Raw genomic sequence first — 22,893 nt, forward strand, 5'->3', positions numbered from 1 at the left:
TGCACATGTCCATCCAATGAGTCTTTTTCTGAGGTAAAAAAGGTGAGAGAGATACCGTTCCTTTCTTCCTTGGAAGGGGCGGAGCCTAAACAAATGAACTGGGGAAACAAGCCAATTGGTGCACAACAACAATAAATTGACAGCTATAATAAGCAATGAAATTTAACTATACATATACAAGGTAGACGGGAATAAAATGACAGTTTAAATCCTGCAACTAACAGTACTACATATATGTGGTGCCACATGCGCCGTCACAAAAGTGCACTGAAAACACCTGGGCTTAATTACAAGTAAACAGAGCTTTTATACAAAATATAAAATATATACTGCATCAGTTTAAACCTTGATGTAGAATTTACCCTTTAATTTGGACTTTTCTTCTGATTTTTAAATGACAAAGAGAAATGAAAAATGACTTTTTTCCTATATTAAATCAAGTCTATAAAACTAAAAAAAATCAAAATAACAGACTAGAGGAGTACTGGCCAGTCAGTAGGGGTTTAAATAGAGAACAATATGGAAATTATAAACCAATCATGTTTTAAATGCAGTGCATAGCTACATGGTCTATATTAGCTAGGATCTGGATTAATATGCAAATTATCAGTAGGATATATCTTCATTGTCAGATGCTGGAAGTAACCAAACAAACAGTGCTTGCAGATGATAAATTTATGTGATTTCTCATATGCATATGCAACTAAATGAAAAACAAAGAACACAATGAAAAGGTATGAGATGCTGTAGAATAATAAACAGTCAATACATATTCTACATTTCCTCAGAAAAATAGCAGAAACGAAATGCATTCGTACCATCTGAAGGAAATCTCAGAAGTAATAAAGATAATTTAAGGAATATCAAGAGAACTGCAACAGATAAATTCTGCATGCAGATCCCAGGGTCCCATGGGCAGTATTAGTAAACTGAGTTCCAGTTGAAAAGATGTATTACACAAATGCTCTGACTTATTTAATTTAATATTGCCATATATAAAACATTGTGTCGGGATCTCGGCTTCTCTCTCTCTCTCTCTCTCTCAATTTAAAACACTGTAGAGGTTAAATATAACTCAAGATGATTTAAAAGTATTTTAAACAAATTCACTATTCAGAACTAAGTGAATAATGTTTAATGTTTTATCGGGGGGGGGGGGGGTGTTCAATATTGATATTTTATACTGTTTTTTATCAATGGCATTGAATTGTTGCTAACACTATGAACTGCCCTGAGTCCCCTTCAGGGTTGAAAAGGACGGTATACAAATACCGAAAATAAATAAATAAATGGTTTCTCTTAGTGGAAGCAGGAAATCAAGCAGGGAGAAAGGAGCTGACTTGGCATTCATTTATCTTTGTTTGTTTTGATAATGAATGACACATGGAGCTGGGCAAAGAAGGGCTTAGAAGGAGAAATACAACAAGCAAGAGTTTATAACAAGTAATGAGGGATCCTGATGGAAAGGTAGACCATAAATATCATGACACTTCACCAAAATAATATTGGCCTTGATCAAGAGACCTACAACACAGGAGAATTCCAGCAACTGGCAAACTATGTCTCTGTAAAACTCCTGTCCTTATTGTTCAAAATATTCCTTCATTCTTTGCATTGTTTTTCAATCACACAACTGTGTAATTTCTAAAAGGGCAGCAAAAATCACTATTTTATTTATTATTTACTTTATTTCTACCACAATTTCTCCCTATGGAGACATAAGGCAGTATTTATTTATCTCCCCGCTTTGTGAGATGTATGAAGCCTAATTCCAGATGCAACTTTTCATCTTGCTCCAGGATGACTTGGAACTGGAGTCCCAGCCACTACATCTGGACCTCTTCTTCTCAGTGTTGTTATTGTTATTAATGTCCCATTTTTTCTCTCTCAAGGGAGATTGTTATGCTAAGCAGTGTCCCAGTGAGCTAGGTCAGCTCAAAAAAGAACAACTGACTCAACAGTAACTAAGGAGCTTCATGAGATGTGAATCCAGTTCTCATACGCCAGGTCCAACCCTTCTCCACTCTAACACACTGGTGTTCTATAAAGACTTAGTTCAGTAATATTATGTTTGTATTGTTACATTATTATTAATACTATCAACACTATGATAAAGCTGCTAGTTTCCTTAGGAATCATTACACAACTATTTCCATTCACTTCTTAAATTATGTTACTGTGCAGTCTTATCTGCTTTGCAAATCAAAGCACATGTGTGTGTGTGTGTATTTTTTTAAAAATTCTAATAACCAATGAAAATATTTGTGCATCAATGCTTTTTACTCCTCAGATTGGTTTTGACATTGTTACGTACCTTGACAGAATAAGCCAGAGAAATAGTAACTGCAAGTGGAAGTCCTTCTGGGACAGCAACTACTAGCACAGTAACACCAATTATGAAGAACTTGACAAAATACTGAACATAGACTGGAGTGCATTCAGGCAACCATGGCTTCTTGCTGATTACAAAGTTCTCAATAGTGAAGTATAATACTAAAATAATGACAGTGATGGCTGACATTACCAAACCTGAAAAAGAGAAATAAAAATGTATATTTTATTATAAATTTAAGATTTTTTCAAAAATCTTAGGACACAAAAACAAAAGTTTTAGTGTAAAATTGTTGTTTGAAAAAACACTTCTAAAACACTGTGTTTCAGCATCTTAACTATCTTAAACCCATATTCCAAAGTATTGAGCTCAACGGCTCAATGGCACTTACTCCTGGACAGTGAATCAATGATTGAAACTTTCCTGTATTATTGTAATGCATTTCTGATCCTTATATTCAGGAAATGTGATTCAGAGTCACATGCACATAAACACACACACACACTGCATATTAAGAATGCTCAGGAGAATATGGAAATCTGAAATGATGTGAGACTAAGCTACAATAATTTTTGTATAAGCAATTTCGATAGCCATAGAAAGTCTCTGTTCATGACAGACTTCCTGTCAGTTGCAAAATGATTTTAAAGAAATGTGCCTCTTATAAAGGTTATCAATGCATATAATACGTGTGTGTGTGTGTGTGTGTGTGTGTGTGTGTGTGTATATATATATATACATACATATACACACATACACACACACACACACACACACAATGCAATCAGTGTAGATGGGGTATTAGAAAAATATAGAACATAGTATTTTGGTAACTTATTAAAATTAAAACACACCCATCCTGTTGGCAACTGATCTCTGAGCTAATTCCAGTTGGCAGTTTCTGCTAGTGAGAAATTACACTTGTTAAGTCACACTTGAATCAATGGGTATACTTCATGAGAATTAAAATATTGGGTTTAGTGCTTATGCTGCCAGTAAAATTTATTGCCAACAAGAACTCTCCAACACATTCCTCATTACAATCCCATGAAATGTGCATCATACCTGCTTTGCCTATCTGGACTGCCAATTTAGTCAGTTTCCCCTGGAGGACAGACTTTTCTTTCTTATGCATGTTAGCCTTCCTCTTATCTTTATCATCTCCTTCACCACCTTCTGCGCTTTTCAGTGGCTGCATCTCCATTGCAGCAGCACCATCCTGCTGTTTGGCTAGAAGGAAGGGGAGAAATTAAAGTATTTAAGAATGTCAGTATTACTTCTAACTTTAAATTAGAAATGAAGACCTTTGGAGTTAGATCTCTGCATTTTATGAAGATCGTGTATTCCTTAGAATACAGTCAACAAAGAGGATTATTTTTATGGACTCATAAGCCTCAAAAAATTTTCAGTCTCATCTTATTTTTTGTATAGGAGTTTAAATACAATATACAGAGAGGTATTTTTTCTTCTCCATCTCCAGGATATAAGACAGTAAGGATACAGTAAATATAGGCATTTGGCTTTGGCTTTCTATGAATAGAAACAAATAAAGAAAACCTTTATCATTGGTATTTTGCCCTTAAATTCTTAAAATGTAAGAATGTCTTAACACAGGCCCACTTAACAAAATGAGGAAGGCACTGACTCCTGCACAGCATGTATAGCAAAATATAGACTACCGGTATTTGAGAAAGCAATGGCTGTTTTAAAAGTCATTTTAAAGCAGTAACTGGATAGGTACTTAAAATTATAGCACTTGTACTGAGAAACTGGTTCAGCAGTACCAGCAGGAATTTGGATAATATAGTTTCTGAGATATTTTCCCACTATAGGAAGAGGATCCAATCCTAGTAAACATTCATGAACTGAGGGAAAATCTTCTCCTCATTTAAGTCACTTACATTCATCAATTCACCAATGCAAGAATATTTGAGTTATCATCTGACTTCTGTTCTTAAGATAATCATCTCTTTTTGGCATATCAATTCCCCCTGACCCCAGTGTTTGTAACTGACTCATGCAAGATGAGGTAATACTTCCATCATATGTTGAAGTGGACTGTGTATGCCTCAATACAATTTTTTAATGTTTAAGATGTCATAAGAACATGTAAGTGTTGGAAAATAATGCACTTGCACTACAAGCTATGATACTATTTTTACCCCAATTAATGGAAGAGTTGATGTATTTTAAAATTATATCATAAGAGCTTCCCTGGTTTCATTCATCTTTCCTATATATTTCTTTTGTTGTTGTTGTTGGATAATAAAAATGCTCTAAGGCAAAGTGCATTGTAAACTTTCCTTGTAAAATCTCACTCAAAAGGGATGGAAGATGTGTAATAGCCGAGCTGATGTTATTCTGATGTTTCCAGTGCCCAGTGTTTATCAGTCAAACACTGTGCTTCTGATTCCCCAACAGGAGGAGGAAGAAGACATAGTTATTGATTATAAACAATGTTCAAATTCCAAGTAAGACTGAAAGTGAAGTTATTTTTTTCTAATGCAACTGAGTCTTTCAGATAATCACAAGCCTAATTATATAGCCCTAATGATATATATGTATACAAAATCATATTCAGTTTTGTATATTGCTTGTATTCTCTCTGTAAAGGAAAAATCATATCAAAAGATTGCTCTTAGATCAGTGAAGTAAGCCAATATTAAATAGTAGGAAATTGTTCATTAAAGAAAGTAACCCCATCTAGATGTATCATTTACACAGGAAATACATATAAAAGGTAGACATGTTTTACTTTAAGAACTAATTCTCAAGTATTATATAGCAATGTATCCATGTGGGGAAGAACCTTGGTACAATGCTTTCAAGATTTTTTCTGTAACCCCAGATACCCAACAGACTGCAAAATTAAGTTTTCAACAATGCATTAGTAGCACTGTTTCTTGATGACATTATTAGGATTTTCTGCTGCACAAGCATTGCATAATAACAACCAGAGTATCATTTCACAGCAGAGTATATAACAGGAATAGGAGCAGGCACACCTAACACCTGCATCTGGTAAAAAATTACTATTCTTTTTACCTGAGGCAACACCTGTCTAAGACTTTCTAAGTCTTCCAGCACAACTCTAGTGAACTTCTGCTGGAAGCTTATAAGATTGCACTTGTGGACCTAGGGATTCCTAGAAAGGTGCTCTCATTAAAAATCTTTAAGTTCCTCCAGCATGTCTGGAGAAGTTGATTACAGAGTCACACTGGAGGACAAGCTATACGAGAAAGCAAAAATCATAGGTTTCTTGTATCACTTGGTGCTCTGGATTGGATAGCTTATTTCCCGTGTTTCCTTGGCTACAAGAATTTAAAGCATATTCAGTGATGCTATTTTCAAACTACACACTTCCCCATGTTCCTATTAATATACTTGCTGAACAAAATACATTTTTGTAATTTTCCTTAATATGAAGTAAGGTTACCTTTATTCTGGTTGTTTTCCATATTTCCGTCCTGCATTTTGCCTATATTGTAAAAATGGTAACAAACAACAAGAAACAGGCAGTAAACCATCAGTACATACAGACAAAACATGACAAGGAGGAATTTAAATTAAAAAGCACTGACAAAAGTTATGAGCATGTTTCAAAGAAAGTTTTGGTGCAAACTGTTGATGGATTTATATGCATGATCACATTTCCAGGGGAAAAATTACAACAGTTTATTATTTTACCATTGATGCTTCCTCCATAGCACAGTACAAACAATAAAATGGTATAAGAATTTCCAGGAAAGATTATTTGTATAATACTTTCAACATGGACCCTAGCCAATGCTTTTCAGTTTATTTTGGGCATACTTTCTAGGTGGATTTACCTACTACAGGATCCTTTACATTTTCAATCTTCTGAAACATTATGAAGTTCACTACCTGTTTACACAAACCACTGACCAAACATGCCTGAACTATGTGTAAAAAAAAGTCAGCCAAATTTTGGGCACTGAATGCAAACTCGGGTAAAGTATCATGCAAGATTCAGGGAATTACTGCTTACAGCTGATAAAAAACAAAACTGAGAAAGGCATTGCCCCAACATACATGGGCATCTGCCTCAGTTCTTTTTGATCACAGTACAGCTGTTTGACCACAGTCCACAGCCATTACTCATGGAGAAAAGAGTTTCCCTGTGTGACAAAGAACTGAATAAAAAAACATTTTCAGTGGAGGTAACTTCAACTTCCCTCTTCCCAAAGGCCTTGCTATGTGTTTTTTTTATGTTTCAAGTGTCTACTTTCACTGATGGCCGAACCAGAAGTGCTATGATTCCTGTCTGAAACTACTAGTGGTATTATTGATTGGGAACGTGGGACCTATTAGTTAAATTTTCATCCACCTCGGCAGGAGAAAAAGATGCCATTAAAAACAAGCCATAATGATGGGATGAAGCTGTCGATTTCATTCTTCCAATACAAATAAAATTCGCCTCAAATTACAAGTTTTTTTAAAAAAAAAGTTTTTCATAGTATTTTCTTAAGCAGGAAATATTCAGAGGTGGTTTTACCAGTTTCTCTTTCTGAAATATGGCCTACAACACCTAATTGTTGTAGCTTAGCAAGCATCAGAGGATTTTGCTAACAGTGGCTCAGAGGTTGAGGGAGATGATGGGTTTCAAAGTGGGTTTCAAAGTGAGGAGTGTTTGAGTGAATGGAAAGAATTATAGACAGATAAAGCTGATGTTTTAGATTCCTGTGCTCATTCCCAGGAAAAGTAAAAATTCTCTTGAGAAAAGATGTTGGACAGATGGGGAGTTTTCCCAGGAAACTAGATTGGGCGTGAGAACACAAGGAGTGAAAAAGAAACAAACTAGATATTCCCAAAGAGTCTGAGATAAGTTCTTGAAGTCCAGGTGTCTTTGGCATGATCTCATGGGTGCCTGGATGGGCTTAAATTAAGTGGTTTGGCTTCAAGTCTCTCAAAGGAGACAATGTTGCCATAGGAGATGGCTCTCCTGTCTCTGCTCTCAAGTTCATGATTCAAGTATTCTCAAGTTTCCTGGTCTGGTTCATGCCTTTGTTTCCTTGTAAGGTTTACCTTGGAAAAGTTCCCGTTTTCATGTTCATGGATTTATGTTTGAAGTACTGCTGTGGATTTTTGTTCTCATGATTTTATGCTCTTTTTCATTTTTGTATTATTGCTATTTTGTGTTTTCTATTCTACTGACCCTTTTGGAATTGTCCTTCTTTCTCTTTTTATCTGCTTTCTTTAATAAACATTTTAGATAGAATTTCTGGATTCTGGTGTGCTGCTGGGTGAAAAGGTGCTTCAGTGCTAGAGCACAACACTAGTATTTATAGTCACTCTCTCAAGCAAGTCCTAAACAAAGACAACCCTGCTAAGCTTCCAAGATGATATGGGCTCTGATATCTTTAGAAACTTAGGGCATTAAAATGCAATAAAAATAGCTCTTACTTAGTAGTTTTGATAAAGAAGCCATTGCCCCCTGCTTCGTGAATAACACTTTATTAAATTGATGTTATTTTTTAAATTAAAATGAACCTAAAATAGGGGCAAAATACTCAAAAATCCCCACTAATATTTTAGAAATAATGGGTAAAATTTCTTATTAACTAACAAGTTGTCAACAGTTCTTAAGTTAGTTTGGAAAAATAACATAGTAATATTTGACTAACCTCTACATAAGGTGTTATGAAGAACATCATTACTTATAATGCATTATTTCCAAATTCAATATATTCCATTTTAAAACTTCATTTGAAATCATTTTAGAGACTGAATGCCCAAATGGGGGGAGGGAGCAGCGGGGGTCGAGCGGGGAGTGGGGCAGGGAAGTGGGTAGGTGAGCAGGGGGGATGATGAGTGAGGGGTAGTGAGCCCGGGGAAAGGGGGGCATGCCAGAAGAGAAAAGCATTGCATATCATAGGTTTGCCACCACTGATATATACCCATGTGCAAGTCAGATTAATGCATAAGTTAAGGGAAGGTTTGGGGACCAAAATTACGAATTTTGATATGACCCAGGGATATGTCAAGGGCCATTCCATGGAGAGGGGAAAGCACCAGTGCAATGTCAGGGGGGCAGCTGTCCCTGGCTGCTGCCACCATTTCCTCACCCAGGCATTGAAAAAGGACATACATGGTACAACAGTAGAGAGAGTAGATAAGTTGGGGCTTTCTTTTAGGCTCTCCTGGAACAGACAACATTCTTGTCTATCACCACTCTAATCAGAGAAGGGATGGAGTTAAAGTACAGTAGTCACATCAACTCATGAATAAGTCAGTCTGGATGTTTTGGGTTGTGTGGGGTTGTTGTTGTTTTTTTTTTTTGACAAATGTTGCTACAGTATATAGGATAACTAGCTTAATTTTGCATAAGCTATAAATCAGCACACCCAATCTGCAGAAAATGTCATTAGTGGCAGCTCATGCAAGATTATGTTAAGGAATAGTTGCTTTACTTTAAATATATCACATCAACACTTGCAAAAATGCATTTCTCCTAATTTTCCCTATGTACTTTCTGTGTGTCCTTTGTTTCACTGAAGAAATGAATTGCAAAGCTTAGCAAAGTGAATATTCAGGGGACATCTACACTGACCACTTAGAAACAATCCAGTAGAACTAAATGGAACTGGCTGCAACTATCCTGACAACCATTCCGTGCTCCCTGGAATCAGGCAGGAAGATGTAGGATAGCAGTCCCCTCCCATTCCCGACTCCTATGTCATGGCTATCCCCAGCCAGTGAGCCCCAAGAGTCCAGTAAATTGGGTTGTCTCAGCTGGGGCCAGCTGTGATATGAGGACATTTTGAGTTGCTGGGCAGTGGGGGTTCCCCACCAATTCTGAGGTGGTTGAGAGAGTCCGTATTGAGCTTGCTTTGTGCATCTGTGCAGAACTGCCCTAAGTTTTCATTGACACTAGTTTGAATTAGTGCAGTTAGCTAAATTCTGACTAAAATGCAAACTGAATGAATAGAATTTCAACTCTACCCTATTTTATTTGGATGCAAACTACCTTGTGGTTACTCATTCACAAAGTCACTACCTTGTGTAAGCTTCTTTGAGTCTCTTTGTGGAGAGAAAATGTGGGATATAAATAATAACAATAATAATAATTGTAGTTGCACATTCATAAATTCCTTTGTCCACACTCTGCAAAGCAGAGTGAGTATGTTGCCTAATTATCCATTTGCTGTGAATGAAAATTCATACCCAAATATTTTCCTAAATGATAAGACATTCTATAGTCCTGTTGTTGAAAATCAAGACACTATTCAGAGTGTAATAAATTGACATCTATTCAGATCATGATAAATTAACATCTACTAGCAGAATGATGACACACATGATATAGTTATGATTTTGCCTTATACTGTAAAAATGGACAAGGATTTAAGCTGAAAGTTATTGGTGAAGTTTATTTCAGTCTGAATGTCCAATAATCAAATGATTTCTATTAGATTACCTAAATCTATAAGGTCTCTGATTACGAAGATTATCAATGACTAAATTAAATAAACAATGAATTTTGATTTTAAAATGCAGAGGAACATGACCACAATTAAAATCCTTAACAATATTCAGTTCTTGTAATCACATTGTCAGACAACGTAACATTTGAAAGAGATAAAATGCCATACAAATAAAATAGTGATAGTAATCAATCCAATCTGGTGATTTCCCACACAATATGCATACAGTTTCTCCACCTATTCAAGTAGTCATTCCACATTATTTCAACAGAGGAAACAGCTATAAATGCACATGTTTTTCAGATACCTACCTTCTTCCTCCATTGAAATGAATGTGTCAGCATACAACATGCATAAAGCTCTAAGCGTATAGATAGGGTTCGGGATCAGAAAACAAGTATGTACTCATTTATTCTGCATTTTTGAGACTGGCACTTTTAAAATAGATATAAATGTTTCAAATAATTACAATAAGAGCAGCAATCTTTACAAAAGACTTCATTTCTAATCTGTTATCACAAAAAATATTTTCCAATATTAAATTCGGAGAAGGTAAACTTTCTAAAACACAAGGTCTACTTGAAAAAAAATGTATTTTTGTAAATAACCTTTTTAAAAAAATGATTATTTAAAATTATATTCTATTCATTCAATTTTATCTGTTTATCCAATCTTTTTATTTAGAACTCTAATGAACATGTGCCAAGGTAACAAGTTTTTATGAGAAATTTAAAGAGGAAAAGGGAAATAAGGAAATAAAGATGATTCATTCCTTTAAGAACTATAAGGACTTCCAGTTCTGCAGGTAAGGTGGGTCACCATAATCTAGTGACTATGATTCTGGAGAAACAGCAATGTTATCACAACAAAATCTGATACAACTTGTGAGCATGTAACAGAAACAAATCAGGGATTTTGGGGAGGAGGAAAGCATGTAATGTTATTACATTTTGGGTCATTTTCAGTCATATCTCTATTTTAAAGCAAAGCTTCTGTTCAACCTGAAACTGGATAGCTATAGGTTGACTCTATGCAGTGTTTTCATATGCTGAAATTTACTACTGTAACTAGCAACATAATTCATGACATGAGTTTCTCTTGGTCTGGCCTAGGACAGAGATGCTTGTTTCCTTGCATGCTTACTTAGCTGATGTAAAGGGGGCAGTTTCACTAGCTGTTATCAATGTACAGGAAAGGATGAGCACGTTTTGTGTACCATAAGCAGTTGTTTATATGAAGTGTGAATGGAATGCACATTTTGCTGATACATAAAATGAATGCATCATCATATAAACAGACGATTTCAATAAAATATTGTTCTGTGTTTTGTTACAAATTGATCTAGGATAAAACTGTCTTCTGAAAGCATAGAAAGTCACAATGCTTTCATTCAGTTTTTGCAAAGTGATACAATATCTGCGATGGATTCATAATACCAGCAATTGAGGCATAAATCAGGCTAATCCACTTCAATCTGGAAAAACCTGATTATCCAGGTTTGTTCCAAGTTTAAAAGATATCTGCAAAAGTCTGGATATCTACTGAAAAATCTGGACCTTTCCAGGTATGGAGGTAATGGGGACTGTCTCCAGGGGTTGCACATGCAACAGGCAGTTTCCATAACCATTCCACCTCCCTAGACTCAGGCAGCCTCCCCTTCCTGCTCCCTGTTTTGCCCTTAAAAACAACATCAAAAAAATCCTCCATAGGAGCCATAGGCCTGCTACACCTTCCTGGGGAATGGAAAATGAAACTAAAGAGATCCAAAGTTCTTTAGTTTAATTTTTCAGATGGGCTGAGAGTTGGAAAAGAATATGGACTAAATGTTTTAAAAAGAATATTAAGTTTTGATTTGAATGTTTCTGTTGATGACATTTGACTCCAACAAATTTATCTATAATGTATAAGTGGGCCAATAAATCTATGCTAGAAATGTGAACTACATCAAAGTACATTTTACTAAATGTGGACCTTTGATATAGCTAAGAAATATTGGGGCTTTGATGCAAGGATGCAAAATATATTTGAAACCAAAATGAATCATGAATAGGAATTACTTTTGTTGGGATTGATGAACGAACGAATTAATCTTGAAACTGATGCATTATATGATCTTAGAGTGAGAAGAAATAGAAAAATACAAACTTGCCAATAAAAGAAAATTGGGTTTTCAAGATGTTTGAGATAGCAGAGGGATAGATCTAACTGAATAAAACAGAAATCATTGGACAACTTTATTAAGGACTGTGAGCCCTTAACTTTAACAAAGAAGGAAAATATGAAAATGCATGGCATTTGTGGATTAGACTATACTTGTTTTACTTGTTAGATAGAAGTTAGAACTGTTTAGAAGACAGTAATAAGAAGATAACTATTCTTTAAGTAGATGTGTTTGGCTGGAGGATGGAAAGTCAATTTTAAATGTTTTCTCTGTAATGTGAAGGTGATAAAGAGTCATATGGATGTTTGGCAGCAAGTAGAGAGTGATTTTATTCAGTAGTATTAATTGAGTATTTAGATTTGTTTGTCATATTTCTATTTTGATTTCTTTAAAGGCTTCAGGTCTAAACAAATATGGGTTTATCCCATATTGATTCATCTAGATTGACCTGCGATTTTAATTCATGGTAGGTACTCTCAAATTTTGTGTGGAAGCAGGATAACTGGTGTTGTTTGTTTTGGTGGAGAGAGGCTCTTTTTTGAGCCTTGTATCTAAAGGCTATACTTCAGAATTCCTGTACTTGTTGAACATCCTTCCCAGTTGATCACTCTGTGCCCATTTCTTATTTTTGCAGGCAGTTTATAGATCTTTTGGGTGGCAACTGCTTTTGCACCTCAGAACCACTAAATTGGTGAGCAAGTTATTTCTGGGAGTATTTTGTTCTTCTGGGCTGGAGTGGTCTTTCTTTGCATTTCAAAGCGCTCTACTTGGTAACATTTTGCCATGGCTGAAGAAAATGTCTTTCTCTTTGCAGTTTTAATGGAATTAATTGAGAACCAAAAGGACTCCCTTGACCTGTCCCTATGTTATGGGAATAAAGGAAAATTATAAAAAGGAATAAAGGCCTTTCTTTTTCTCCTGCTCCCCTTCCCAGCTTCCACCACTTTCCTTCCACTACTAAAATTAAATAGTTCACTGTGCAACCTTTGCAAGACAGCTGCCAATCTTCCTCCCACCTCCCCATCAATCTTCTCTCCCTCTTCTTGCTTCTGGGACCGTCTTCACAGTTAACTATTAAACTGTCATTTTAAAATACTTTCACAGTTCCCTGAGGAGTGAGTGTGAACTGTGATAATATTAAGAGTGTGATCTTGCAAATTTCTAAAGACTTTGATTCCAATATGATTCACAAGTAAATGGGACTGGGGTGTATCCAGAACCAGAAAAAAGATTATATGAATTCCTATTCACTAGAATCCAAGGAAGTGTGAAACTGGCTATAATATATTTAGACTTATTTTCATCACATAGCACTCCTTGCCTCATGATAAATGGACTTCAGAAGTGATGACAGCTTTAAAAAAGCATAGTTTTGATATGATTCAACAATCCTCTGCTCAATTAAAAATGCATTGGTCGGGTAAAATCTGAATGAGCACACATTTAAGTACAATTGCTGATCCTGTTTTAAACTGAATCCATTTTGGTTAGTACTGATTCAATGGCATTATTCTAGTTGGGACTAGCAAATAGGCTGAAAATAACATTCTAAGCCCTGGTCTCAGTTTATTCCTCTTCCTATGAAGTTCAAGTCTCTTTATCCTTGTGCTCTTTTTGTGTCTTTAGAAACCTTACACTCTCAAAGGTCACGGCTGAAACAAGAGTTCAATACATTTCCTGGCCCCAGGATCTGGCAAGAATAGACTGAATATGTGATTTATTTCCTTTCAGCCTAAGAGCACTTGTACAGAGCACTCTAATATGACCAAATTGCATCCAAAGGATACAAAAGTAAGCACTGCAGATTAACAGGGAAAGCGGTGTTGCTACAGGGGAGCAAAATGAGGGCATTGCCCCCAAAAAGAATTAAACCACCCAATTACACTTTCTTTCAGTCCACAAATTTGTAGCATTGCATTAACGTTATGTGAATATTTAGAAAAACTGTTTAGGCAGCTGAAGAAAGGGAATAAGCACAGTTACCAAGGAAAGTATCCTGTAAGTATCCTGGGTGTTAAATGTCTTTGATGTCTCACTCTCTGCAATGCTAGAAATTTGAGGACTGAAATTTCATGAAAGTGCAAAATTACTGTGTGGGGCAATCTACACTCCAGGATAACAGGGTCTCTTGAGTATAATTTCTAGGATTCTCTAGGAGTTTGGGCCTACAACTCCCAGAAATCCCAGCCAGTTTACCAGTTGGTAAGATTTCTGGGAGTTGAAGACCAAAACATCCGGGGACCCACAGGTTGAGAACCACTGCAAGAATTCATAAAACACATTCTACTTTCTTTTTTAAAAAAATTAAAGAATGCAAAACATACATTACTATGAATCACGTGAACAGACATTGTATAATATTTATGCTTTTGTTTCTATTAATGGGAAAATAAATAATACGGCAGATGCTAAAAGCACGCACACATACACATGAAAATATTGTAATAGTTAAGAAAGGTAAGTATTCTTTCAAAACTGAAACTGAAACTCACCCAATCATACTTGCTATTGCTTTATCTTTTTAATGAAGCAGTTTAACATATGGACATGCTAAGAAATGAAGTCAAAAAGCTAGCCAAAACCACATTTGAAAATTCAGAACTGAAGTTATACATGTAAAAGAAAAACAACATATGAAACCATATCCAAGCACATGCACAGGAGCACACAGCGATGTTTGGTTCTCTAGTATCATCACCTAAATGCTTAGCTCAGTGCTGAGTCAAAAGTTTGTGGGAAGCACAATAAAGCACTACAATGCTACTGGTTGTGTTCAAGCCAGATTCCTGACCCCAGCAGGATTGTTTTCCCAAAAACTACATTGAGACTATGAATGCTTATGAGAGTGCCACATTGAAAAAACAGGACAAAAAACATAATCCAACATCATGCTCTCTTTTCAAATATGTACTGAAAAAAACACACAGGAAGACCAGTTTGACACTGAAAACCTTGTGGGAGGGGAAAACAGGTTTGAGATATGTTAGTATGTTGTTTGAAATCATTTGGGTCAGCATTAAAAGGTTCCTTAATTCCTACTTTTTTCTCGCCTCATTGTTGCTTCAGTGAGAAACAAAGATTTGGCTGGCTAGTACAAAAAATGGGATTTGTGGCATCTCTTATAAGCTGCAGTACAATAGGAGCTCTCACATGGTAATCACATGCACATACAACATCTGTGCAGTTCAGAATAGAAAGAGGGAAGCTTATATAGTTAGGAGAGAAATCCGTCAAATAAAACAAGCTAGGTGTTCTTAACGTACCATTGACTAAGCTGGTATTTGCATTATCAGTGGCATTTGCACCTGCTGCCCCATCTGTAGTTGAAGGAGGATGGAAGGAGGTATGGGAAGAATCTACTGAGCAATAATGAATAAAAGAAAAAAAAGAGTAAATCATAATAATATGAACAAATTCACATGACAGAAACAAGAACATTTATGGACTAATGTGGCTTCATTTTTCTTTCTTCTCCAAAACAGGTTTGTTTTAAAGTATGCAACATAATGTTTTTAAAAAATGAATGTCATTACAAGAATGTTACAAAAGTGGGGAACAAAAACTCATATGTGGAATATTACAAAAAATAACGTGAAAGACATTTAACAGAGTTAACACAGTTGGTGAAATCTGACTTTACATAGTATTTCAATTTCTTCCTCTCCACTTGCCTTCTTTCTTTTTAAAATGATTTTAAATGAAACTTATGGGAAAAGTATTTAAATACCTGCATTTAAATTACTGCATCGAGAATTAATCCACTTTATACATGCATCTAAAAGGTACCCTATTTAAAATGCTTCATTCCTTAAAAACAAAACACTAAATCACATATTTCACAGTGTTGTCCTTTACATGCCTAATCAGAACCAAGCTCTACTGAGTTCAGTGGGACTTACTCCCAAGCAGGCATCTACCATATTATGTATAACAGTGATTTAGGGAAACCCAACAGTACATCAACTAGCTATATTTGACACTCTTTCTATAGTCAGTTCAAGTTTGATCAAATATGTTTGTTATCAGTACTCTTCTTCTTCTTCTTTCCTTTAGTATTAGTTGAAGATAGAAAAATAAAATAAAATCAATCACAGTTCTATGGTATCAAAAGTTTGCTTTATAAAGAAGGGATAGGTCAGGCAAGATGTTCCTTCACAGCAGAAGAAAGTGAAAGTTTAATAAAGATTTTGTATAGATTGAGATGTTGAAGAGCCAGAGCTGAGTGAACAATCCACAGTGAATGTCTGATCTGAAATAACGTTGCTTTTTTTTCTTTGAGTTTTTAAAATTAACTTTTGGGCCTTCAAACACTTTTGGTTCTGAAAGGTATACATATTTCTGGGAAAAAATGATTTTGGTTTCTTTTTAGTGACACACAAATCATGTCAAGAATCGGCATCTGGTCCAAGTGAGTTAGTAATATTTGTGATTATAGTGGGTACCAATGCAGTAGTGGGCAACATGTATCATCTCCTCAAACCTATGAAATGAGATCTCCTTTCCCCAGATCATAGCTAATGTCTGGAATTTGCTGCAATTGGTGAACACTGGATTCAACATTTTTTAAAAGAACTAGACTTTGGGTACATGTATACTGACAATATACTGTGGAATGAACCTGGGTCAGCTCCATGGCAGCCAAATGAAGCTAATCCGGGTTACTGCAAGACAAGGCCACCTCAACACAGCCTTGTCCTGTGTTAATCAAAATGGGGGGGGGGGGGGGGGATCCAAATTCTGGCCCAGGATTCAAAGTCCCTCTAACCTGAGAAGTTCGGCTGGGTCCACTGCAGAACCAGATACAACTGTGCTCACTGCCACCCTTTGATTCTTGTGCTCAGGCAGCTGAGGGACACAGGATGACACTTACAGTCCACTCCCATCTTCCATGTCCCAGTGCTCTCTGGCTGCAACATAGAACCTATCTGTTGGCCATTGTCTGTAGTGACTAGGAGCAAGGGGTGACTGGAGAAGAGGGGGAGAGGAGAAGGCATTTCTCCTCTCCCTTCTTTCTTGTCTCCTCGTCACCCTGGCTGATGACACTGCAGGCAACAAGGGACTGGGAGGACCCATGTCATAACCATAGACCACTGCAACATGGACACTGGGAGAAGACATTAATGGTTGTTCTTCAATGACACTGAACTGGGCTTAGCATTGCTGGACAGCAGGAACCGCTCCCAACTTTGCAGTGGCCGGGGGAGGGACTATCTGACCTCTCTTGGGGTTTATCCAGCATACACCATGCTGAATCAGCCTTGGCATAGAGGGTCAGTGTAGATAAGTGCTTCCCAACCTTTTTTTACCACTTTGACCAGGGACCACTTTTCAACGTTAGTACCAAAAGGGTCACAAATTGTTTTTTGGTCAACTTGAGATTTGGTTTGGTTATCTGGGATACTGATTCAGAAAATTACATTGGATAGACCACATCAGCTCTCGTTTCTGATATAGAACATATGTCATCCAGTACTCTCCATCTGCTCGCTCACAGAAAACCATATTTAATAAGCCTCTGCACTATAAGAGGGTTTTGCGAGACCAGCCACTCTTGTTACAACGGTGAAGTAACGGTGAGGCCGTGGACCATATTTTAGTTCTTGCAGACCACTGGTGGTCCATGGATCCCAAGTTGGGAACAACTGGTATAGATCCACTCCTATTCATCGAGGAGAAATCTCTCAATACCTACTAATTGCAGTGTCTCTTGATATTGCCTATGCCAGTCCAGCACCCACTCACCAAAGGCCTGACTGCATCTTCTTAAAGTTTGAGTATTTAAGCTGGGCTGGTTTGAACCTTGTGTTCAATAAAAGTTAAAATGAATGATTGTGGTCTGTGCTTTGTACCCACAGTTTAAATGGATAAAGAATTTGCAGAGATGTAATCAGAAAACAATTAGATAAAAAGAAGGATAATGTAGTCCAAATTGAGATCCCCATTTCAATTACAACCAAATAGCAGATATAAGTTTTCTTGACCATTCACTCAGATCTTTCTCTTTTTGATTTGTAGCACCATCAGCAGGACAGCCCCTTTACAAAAAAAAGCCCATATTCTCCTTTGGGATGGAAGGTTTCTTACTCTACCTGAAACTGGATGTCCATCTTCCTGTTTCACACCTGCATGATGATTTTTACAGAATGTTAATGAGGGAGAAAGGCATATGCTATAGAAAACTGAAATGCAAACACATGTGATTGGTAGGCTTTCAAAAGCTTCAAGCATACATACAATTAATGTATGATGTTTGTGCTTAAAAATAGGGACATAGTTTAAGGAGCACTGTTGCTGCAGACCACAGACTGTTTCAAAGGGGTTCATGCTGGGACTATGCCCAAGTCCTGTTTAAACAAATAGCGAGAGGACAGGAACAGTGCTTGGAAGATTGCAACTCCATGCAGCCTGAGGCTTACTTGAATGATTGGAGAATGAATTTTGAAAGCATTTCATTAGACGTTTTAGTGGATGTATAATGAAAGCTATATGACAGACATGAATCTTTCCCCACACCTATCCCTTTGTTGACAATGTAAATTAGCGGGTAGTCTTTTTTTTAAAAAAAGATTAGAAAAAATACAATACAGGGTAAAAAAGAACTGCACACTATTCCAAGAAGAAAACAACTGATAATTAGACGGGATGTTATCACTTAAAGAAAAAAAGTATACACATTTATATAGTGATACACAAGATAAAACGATGTAGTGTGGACTTTTATTTTAAATGTTGATTCTTTAAAATGTGTTAACTATTTATTTATTGACTGATTTGTCTATTATGTTTGTATGATGCCTTTCTTCCAGGATGGGACCAAAGACATCTTCCAAATAATTAAACATATTCACAATAGAATTTTTTAAAACTTATGTTTTTTTTTAAAAAAAACTTTAACGTACTTGGTTACCTGTGCTACACTTGTCACATTAATATAACATATAGCAAGACATAATTTACTTAGAGAAAATGGACACAACAATCTGAATACACCTAGGATGGAATACAAAATCACACAAGTGGAAGTGGATTTGCTCAATGAGAACTTCTCCTCCTTCTCTCCTTTGCGCTACCAAATCCTAATCACAATACATGCCATCTTAACTGGATTTCAGACTGCAATATCAGCATAAGGACACTAGAATTATGGGACAAATTGGTAAAAATCTGAGAAAGTATAATTTTATCTGTTTTATTTTAAACAAAAGATTTGTTGACTATACTAATGTATGATTCGATAAAACAAAATTTCTCAATTGTACAACATTAGCATAGTCCAGCAATAACACTGAATCAGCTGAACAATAAAAACAACAAAAATACTTCAAGATAAACCCATGATGAATTTCTATATACCCTTGTAGTCTTAGCAGTTACCCCTAGCTTTAGCTTTCATGAAGATGAAATGATAAAAATAGCTGCCTGCCTCTGGAAACATAGCAGTAATATCTGCATCACTTTCCACAAAACATAAACAACATCGTTTCCAGTGGTAGTCTATTAAGGGAAGCTCCCAGGTAGCCTGCCTCCAGGTATTCTATTAGATCCAAATATTCTGCTTCATTGATTAAACTGCCTTCCTCTCATGGCTGAAATCATTTTATTTGAGTGCACCTACTGCTCCCAGTGCGTCTACACATTTGAATAAATTCACCTTAACTATCAAACTATTGAGCAGAGTTCAGATAGGTGGCTTGGAACCATTTAATTACAAAAAAATTAATCAGTGTCATTTGCATACTGTATAGAGTAGAAGGAGAAACCATGTTATAGAAGTATAAAATAAAATAAATCTAAATATATGTATACAGGGGACAATTATACGCAAATATATTTTATAGTTACAAATTAAGAGCTTATTTTCATTTTTATGACAATTTAATGAAGTCAGGAATGTATTGGAACAAGAATGTATTTCATTTATACTAGAACAATGAATTTAATATGCAAAAAATTTAATTTGTTATGAATTTTGAATAATGAACATTTGAATTTCTTATGAAAGCATAAATACACAATGATGTTCATCTGAAGTGTACACAATACAGCTGATTTAGGACCGCTTTCTTACCTTTCACTTCTCTAACTTGACAAAGGTTTTGCATCTCTCAAAATGCCAGATGTACTTCTAACCCATGGAACTTATTAAGGTCTTCAGAAGCCAGGACTCATAATCAGGTGTGACTACATCAGTATAAATTCAAGTAAATACAGACATCTCTTAGGAAAAAGCTAAGAGATAGGATGACATGAAATGTGTACCTTTTTTATCCTTCTTTTCTTCTTCTTCACCAGCGCCTAGCAGGGTAAAGATGATGCCTGTCTGAGAGTTAACTCCTACTGCCGTGACAACCATCCTTCCAGAACCCTCCATGACATGGGTACCTGAAAAGATTTGTAAAGGTAGATGTGAATTGACTGTCCTTTACAAGACCACACTTTTAAACAATACTATTTGTTAAAAATAAAACCTGTGGCCCGTGATGAAATTGAAGACCACTCTCCAATTGGAAAATAAGTACACTTTTAAGAATATTGAACTTTCCTTTGGGTTGTAGCCACATCTCTCATATCAAGAATAGTGGCAACAATCCCTCTGCTTCATTATTTGCAACATGGAGGTGGCAATTGCAGAGTTCATTGTATACAGTGTTCAATGCAATGGGGCAGAACAGTCTTCAATGCAAGCCCTGCTCATTTCTACTTTGAAAGCCTTCGACCATGTTTAGACTCTCTAATAATATATATGATTGTTGATTGTTTATTGTCTGCTCATATGTTTTGTTTTGCACTTGTATTTTGCATGTCACACCTTGAGTGTTTTGTGAGCCACCATGAGCCCCTCTGTGAGATGGTGGTGGGATATAAATAAAAGATGATGGTAATATAATGATGATTATGCAAAATACATGGCAGATCATATGCAGTCTAGGGAAGGACTTCCACTTGAGCAGGACCACCTGAACTTCACCAATTTTTCATATCTTCTTGAGCCCCCCCCCCCCCAACAACAACCACCACCACCACAGTGTTTTTGAGAGTTGTGGTCCTCCCTGTAATAAAAGAGAATATTCTGGAACAAAATATTGTAACAGTAAAGAATGAAAATAAGGCACCATCACTAGACATAACTCTACATTTAAAAAAATAAATTCAATAACATTCACATTTAGAATTGTGTTGATTGATGCTTGTCACCAAAAAGACCACTTTTATGGATGTGAATTGTCCTCCCCAACCCCTCAACCAGTGTCTTGCATGGCTGCTTTCATGCTGCCATGCATTTCTTTAATATTGTATTTTTGCAGTCTCAACCAATAAAGGATCTTACAGAAAGTAAAAAATATGCACCATAAGAAATCAAACCTGGTTCAAGTAATGTCATTCTAAAGAGCAGACAAAGAACCATTTATTTATTTATAAAAACATTTGATCCTGCTTCTCTACAAAACTAAACAAAGACACCTTTCAGTAATAAACCAAACCTAAATATAATTAAAACAATTAATGCAAGGCATCACACATATATAGAAAGGTTGATTGTTGCCTTTCATCCAGATTGGTATTCAGGATGGTTCACAAAAAGGCTAAAACGTGAAACGTTAAAAAGATGATGGTAAAAAAAACATTGAAGGCAAATTGTTGTTGTGTGTCTTCAACTCATTTCCGACTTATGATGATCTTAAAGGGAACTTATCATGAAGTTCCCTTTGCCAAGATTTATTCAAATGAATTTGTCTTTGCATCACTCTGAACTTGAGAGAATGGGATTTACCCAAAGTCACCCAGTGGGTTTCCATAGCCAAGTATAGGTTATAAATAAAACTGCTCATATTATAATGACATCCTAGAAATCTGTGATGCAGCCATATACGTCTTGTGGGAACAAGGGAGAGAGCCTTCTCCTCAGTGGCTCCCGACTTTGGAACTCTTTACTTGGAGAGATCAGGAAAGTCCCTTTACTAGAAATGTTTAAAAAGAACCTTAAAACCTGACTTTTCCGCTGCGCCTTTGATGATTAGGTGCACACCACGACATTTTGCACCCCCCAACATTTTTGCTACTGGAGCTCGCGCCCCCAAATGGGATGTTTAGCCTCACAACTCTATGTATTTTATTAAACCCCGTAATTGTCCTGCTCCTATTTTCTCTCATTTCAGTTTAATTGTTTTTATCCTGTATATGCGGCCCACCCATTGTTATCGTTATCATGATTATGTTTATTAGAATGTTATTTTATGACTACGTTTTTTAAAATGTAATTTTGATGATGTTGTTGTTATTTGTTGTTTATGTTTTGATTTTATTACTGTAATATGTTGTTCGGGCTTGGCCTCATGTAAGCCACTCTGAGTCCCCACAGGGGAGATAGTGGTGGGGTATAAATAAAGATTATTATTATTATTATTATTATTATTATTATTATTATTATTATTAAACGGTGTCGTTGATGGACGATGAAAAGCAGCAGCTCCCCTGGCAGCCAGAAAAAAGTTAAATAGCCTCGGTGTATTTGTCTGTTAAATGTTGTTTGTCAAACTGGCATTGAATGTTTGCCATATATGTGTTTACTGTAATCCGCCCTGAGTCCCCTGCTGGGTGAGAAGGGCGGAATATAAGAACTGTAAATAAATAAATAAATAAATAAATAAAATACTGGATGTATGGGGGAGAGAGGGTACTGACAGCTGTCTTCTCTGTTTTTGTCTGATCTTCAATGCTTCCAAGTGCCACAGCCTACGTAATTCAGCAGAATTTTGTGATCCTGTTTTAAATCGGGGTCACAAGGAAAGGTTAGGGGTCGCAAAATCAGGTTTACCAATCTCTTTAGACGTTTATTTAATAAGAGCTAACTATTTGGATTGTCTTGCCTGTGTTCTGTAATTTCCTTGCATTCCCCGGCCCTCTTATTTTAATTAATGCTAAGAGCAAGCAATATTATGTCTCTATACTGAACT

The 22,893-nt window shown here is 36.2% G+C and overlaps 1 protein-coding gene across 20 annotated transcripts in view; it reads right to left on the reverse strand.

The window, feature by feature from the left end:
• ATP2B2 (ATPase plasma membrane Ca2+ transporting 2) overlaps nt 1-22,893 on the reverse strand; it is a 572,092-nt gene that overhangs the window by 72,302 nt on the left and 476,897 nt on the right. For 14 of the 20 annotated variants that reach the window (XM_067463583.1, XM_067463578.1, XM_067463579.1 and 11 more), the window contains 6 exons: nt 20,198-20,320; nt 18,028-18,060; nt 15,202-15,297; nt 5,769-5,810; nt 3,398-3,562; nt 2,315-2,529 (listed from right to left, as the gene is read on the reverse strand). In XM_067463583.1, coding sequence (XP_067319684.1) covers nt 2,315-2,529; nt 3,398-3,562; nt 5,769-5,810; nt 15,202-15,297; nt 18,028-18,060; nt 20,198-20,320 — 674 coding nt within the window. The remainder of the gene's footprint in view (nt 1-2,314; nt 2,530-3,397; nt 3,563-5,768; nt 5,811-15,201; nt 15,298-18,027; nt 18,061-20,197; nt 20,321-22,893) is intronic. The other 6 variants (XM_067463586.1, XM_060765928.2, XM_060765926.2 and 3 more) reach the window with 4 other exon arrangements.

This window comes from Anolis sagrei, chromosome 2, assembly GCF_037176765.1.
Source record: "Anolis sagrei isolate rAnoSag1 chromosome 2, rAnoSag1.mat, whole genome shotgun sequence".
Taxonomy (NCBI): Eukaryota; Metazoa; Chordata; class Lepidosauria; order Squamata; family Dactyloidae; genus Anolis; species Anolis sagrei.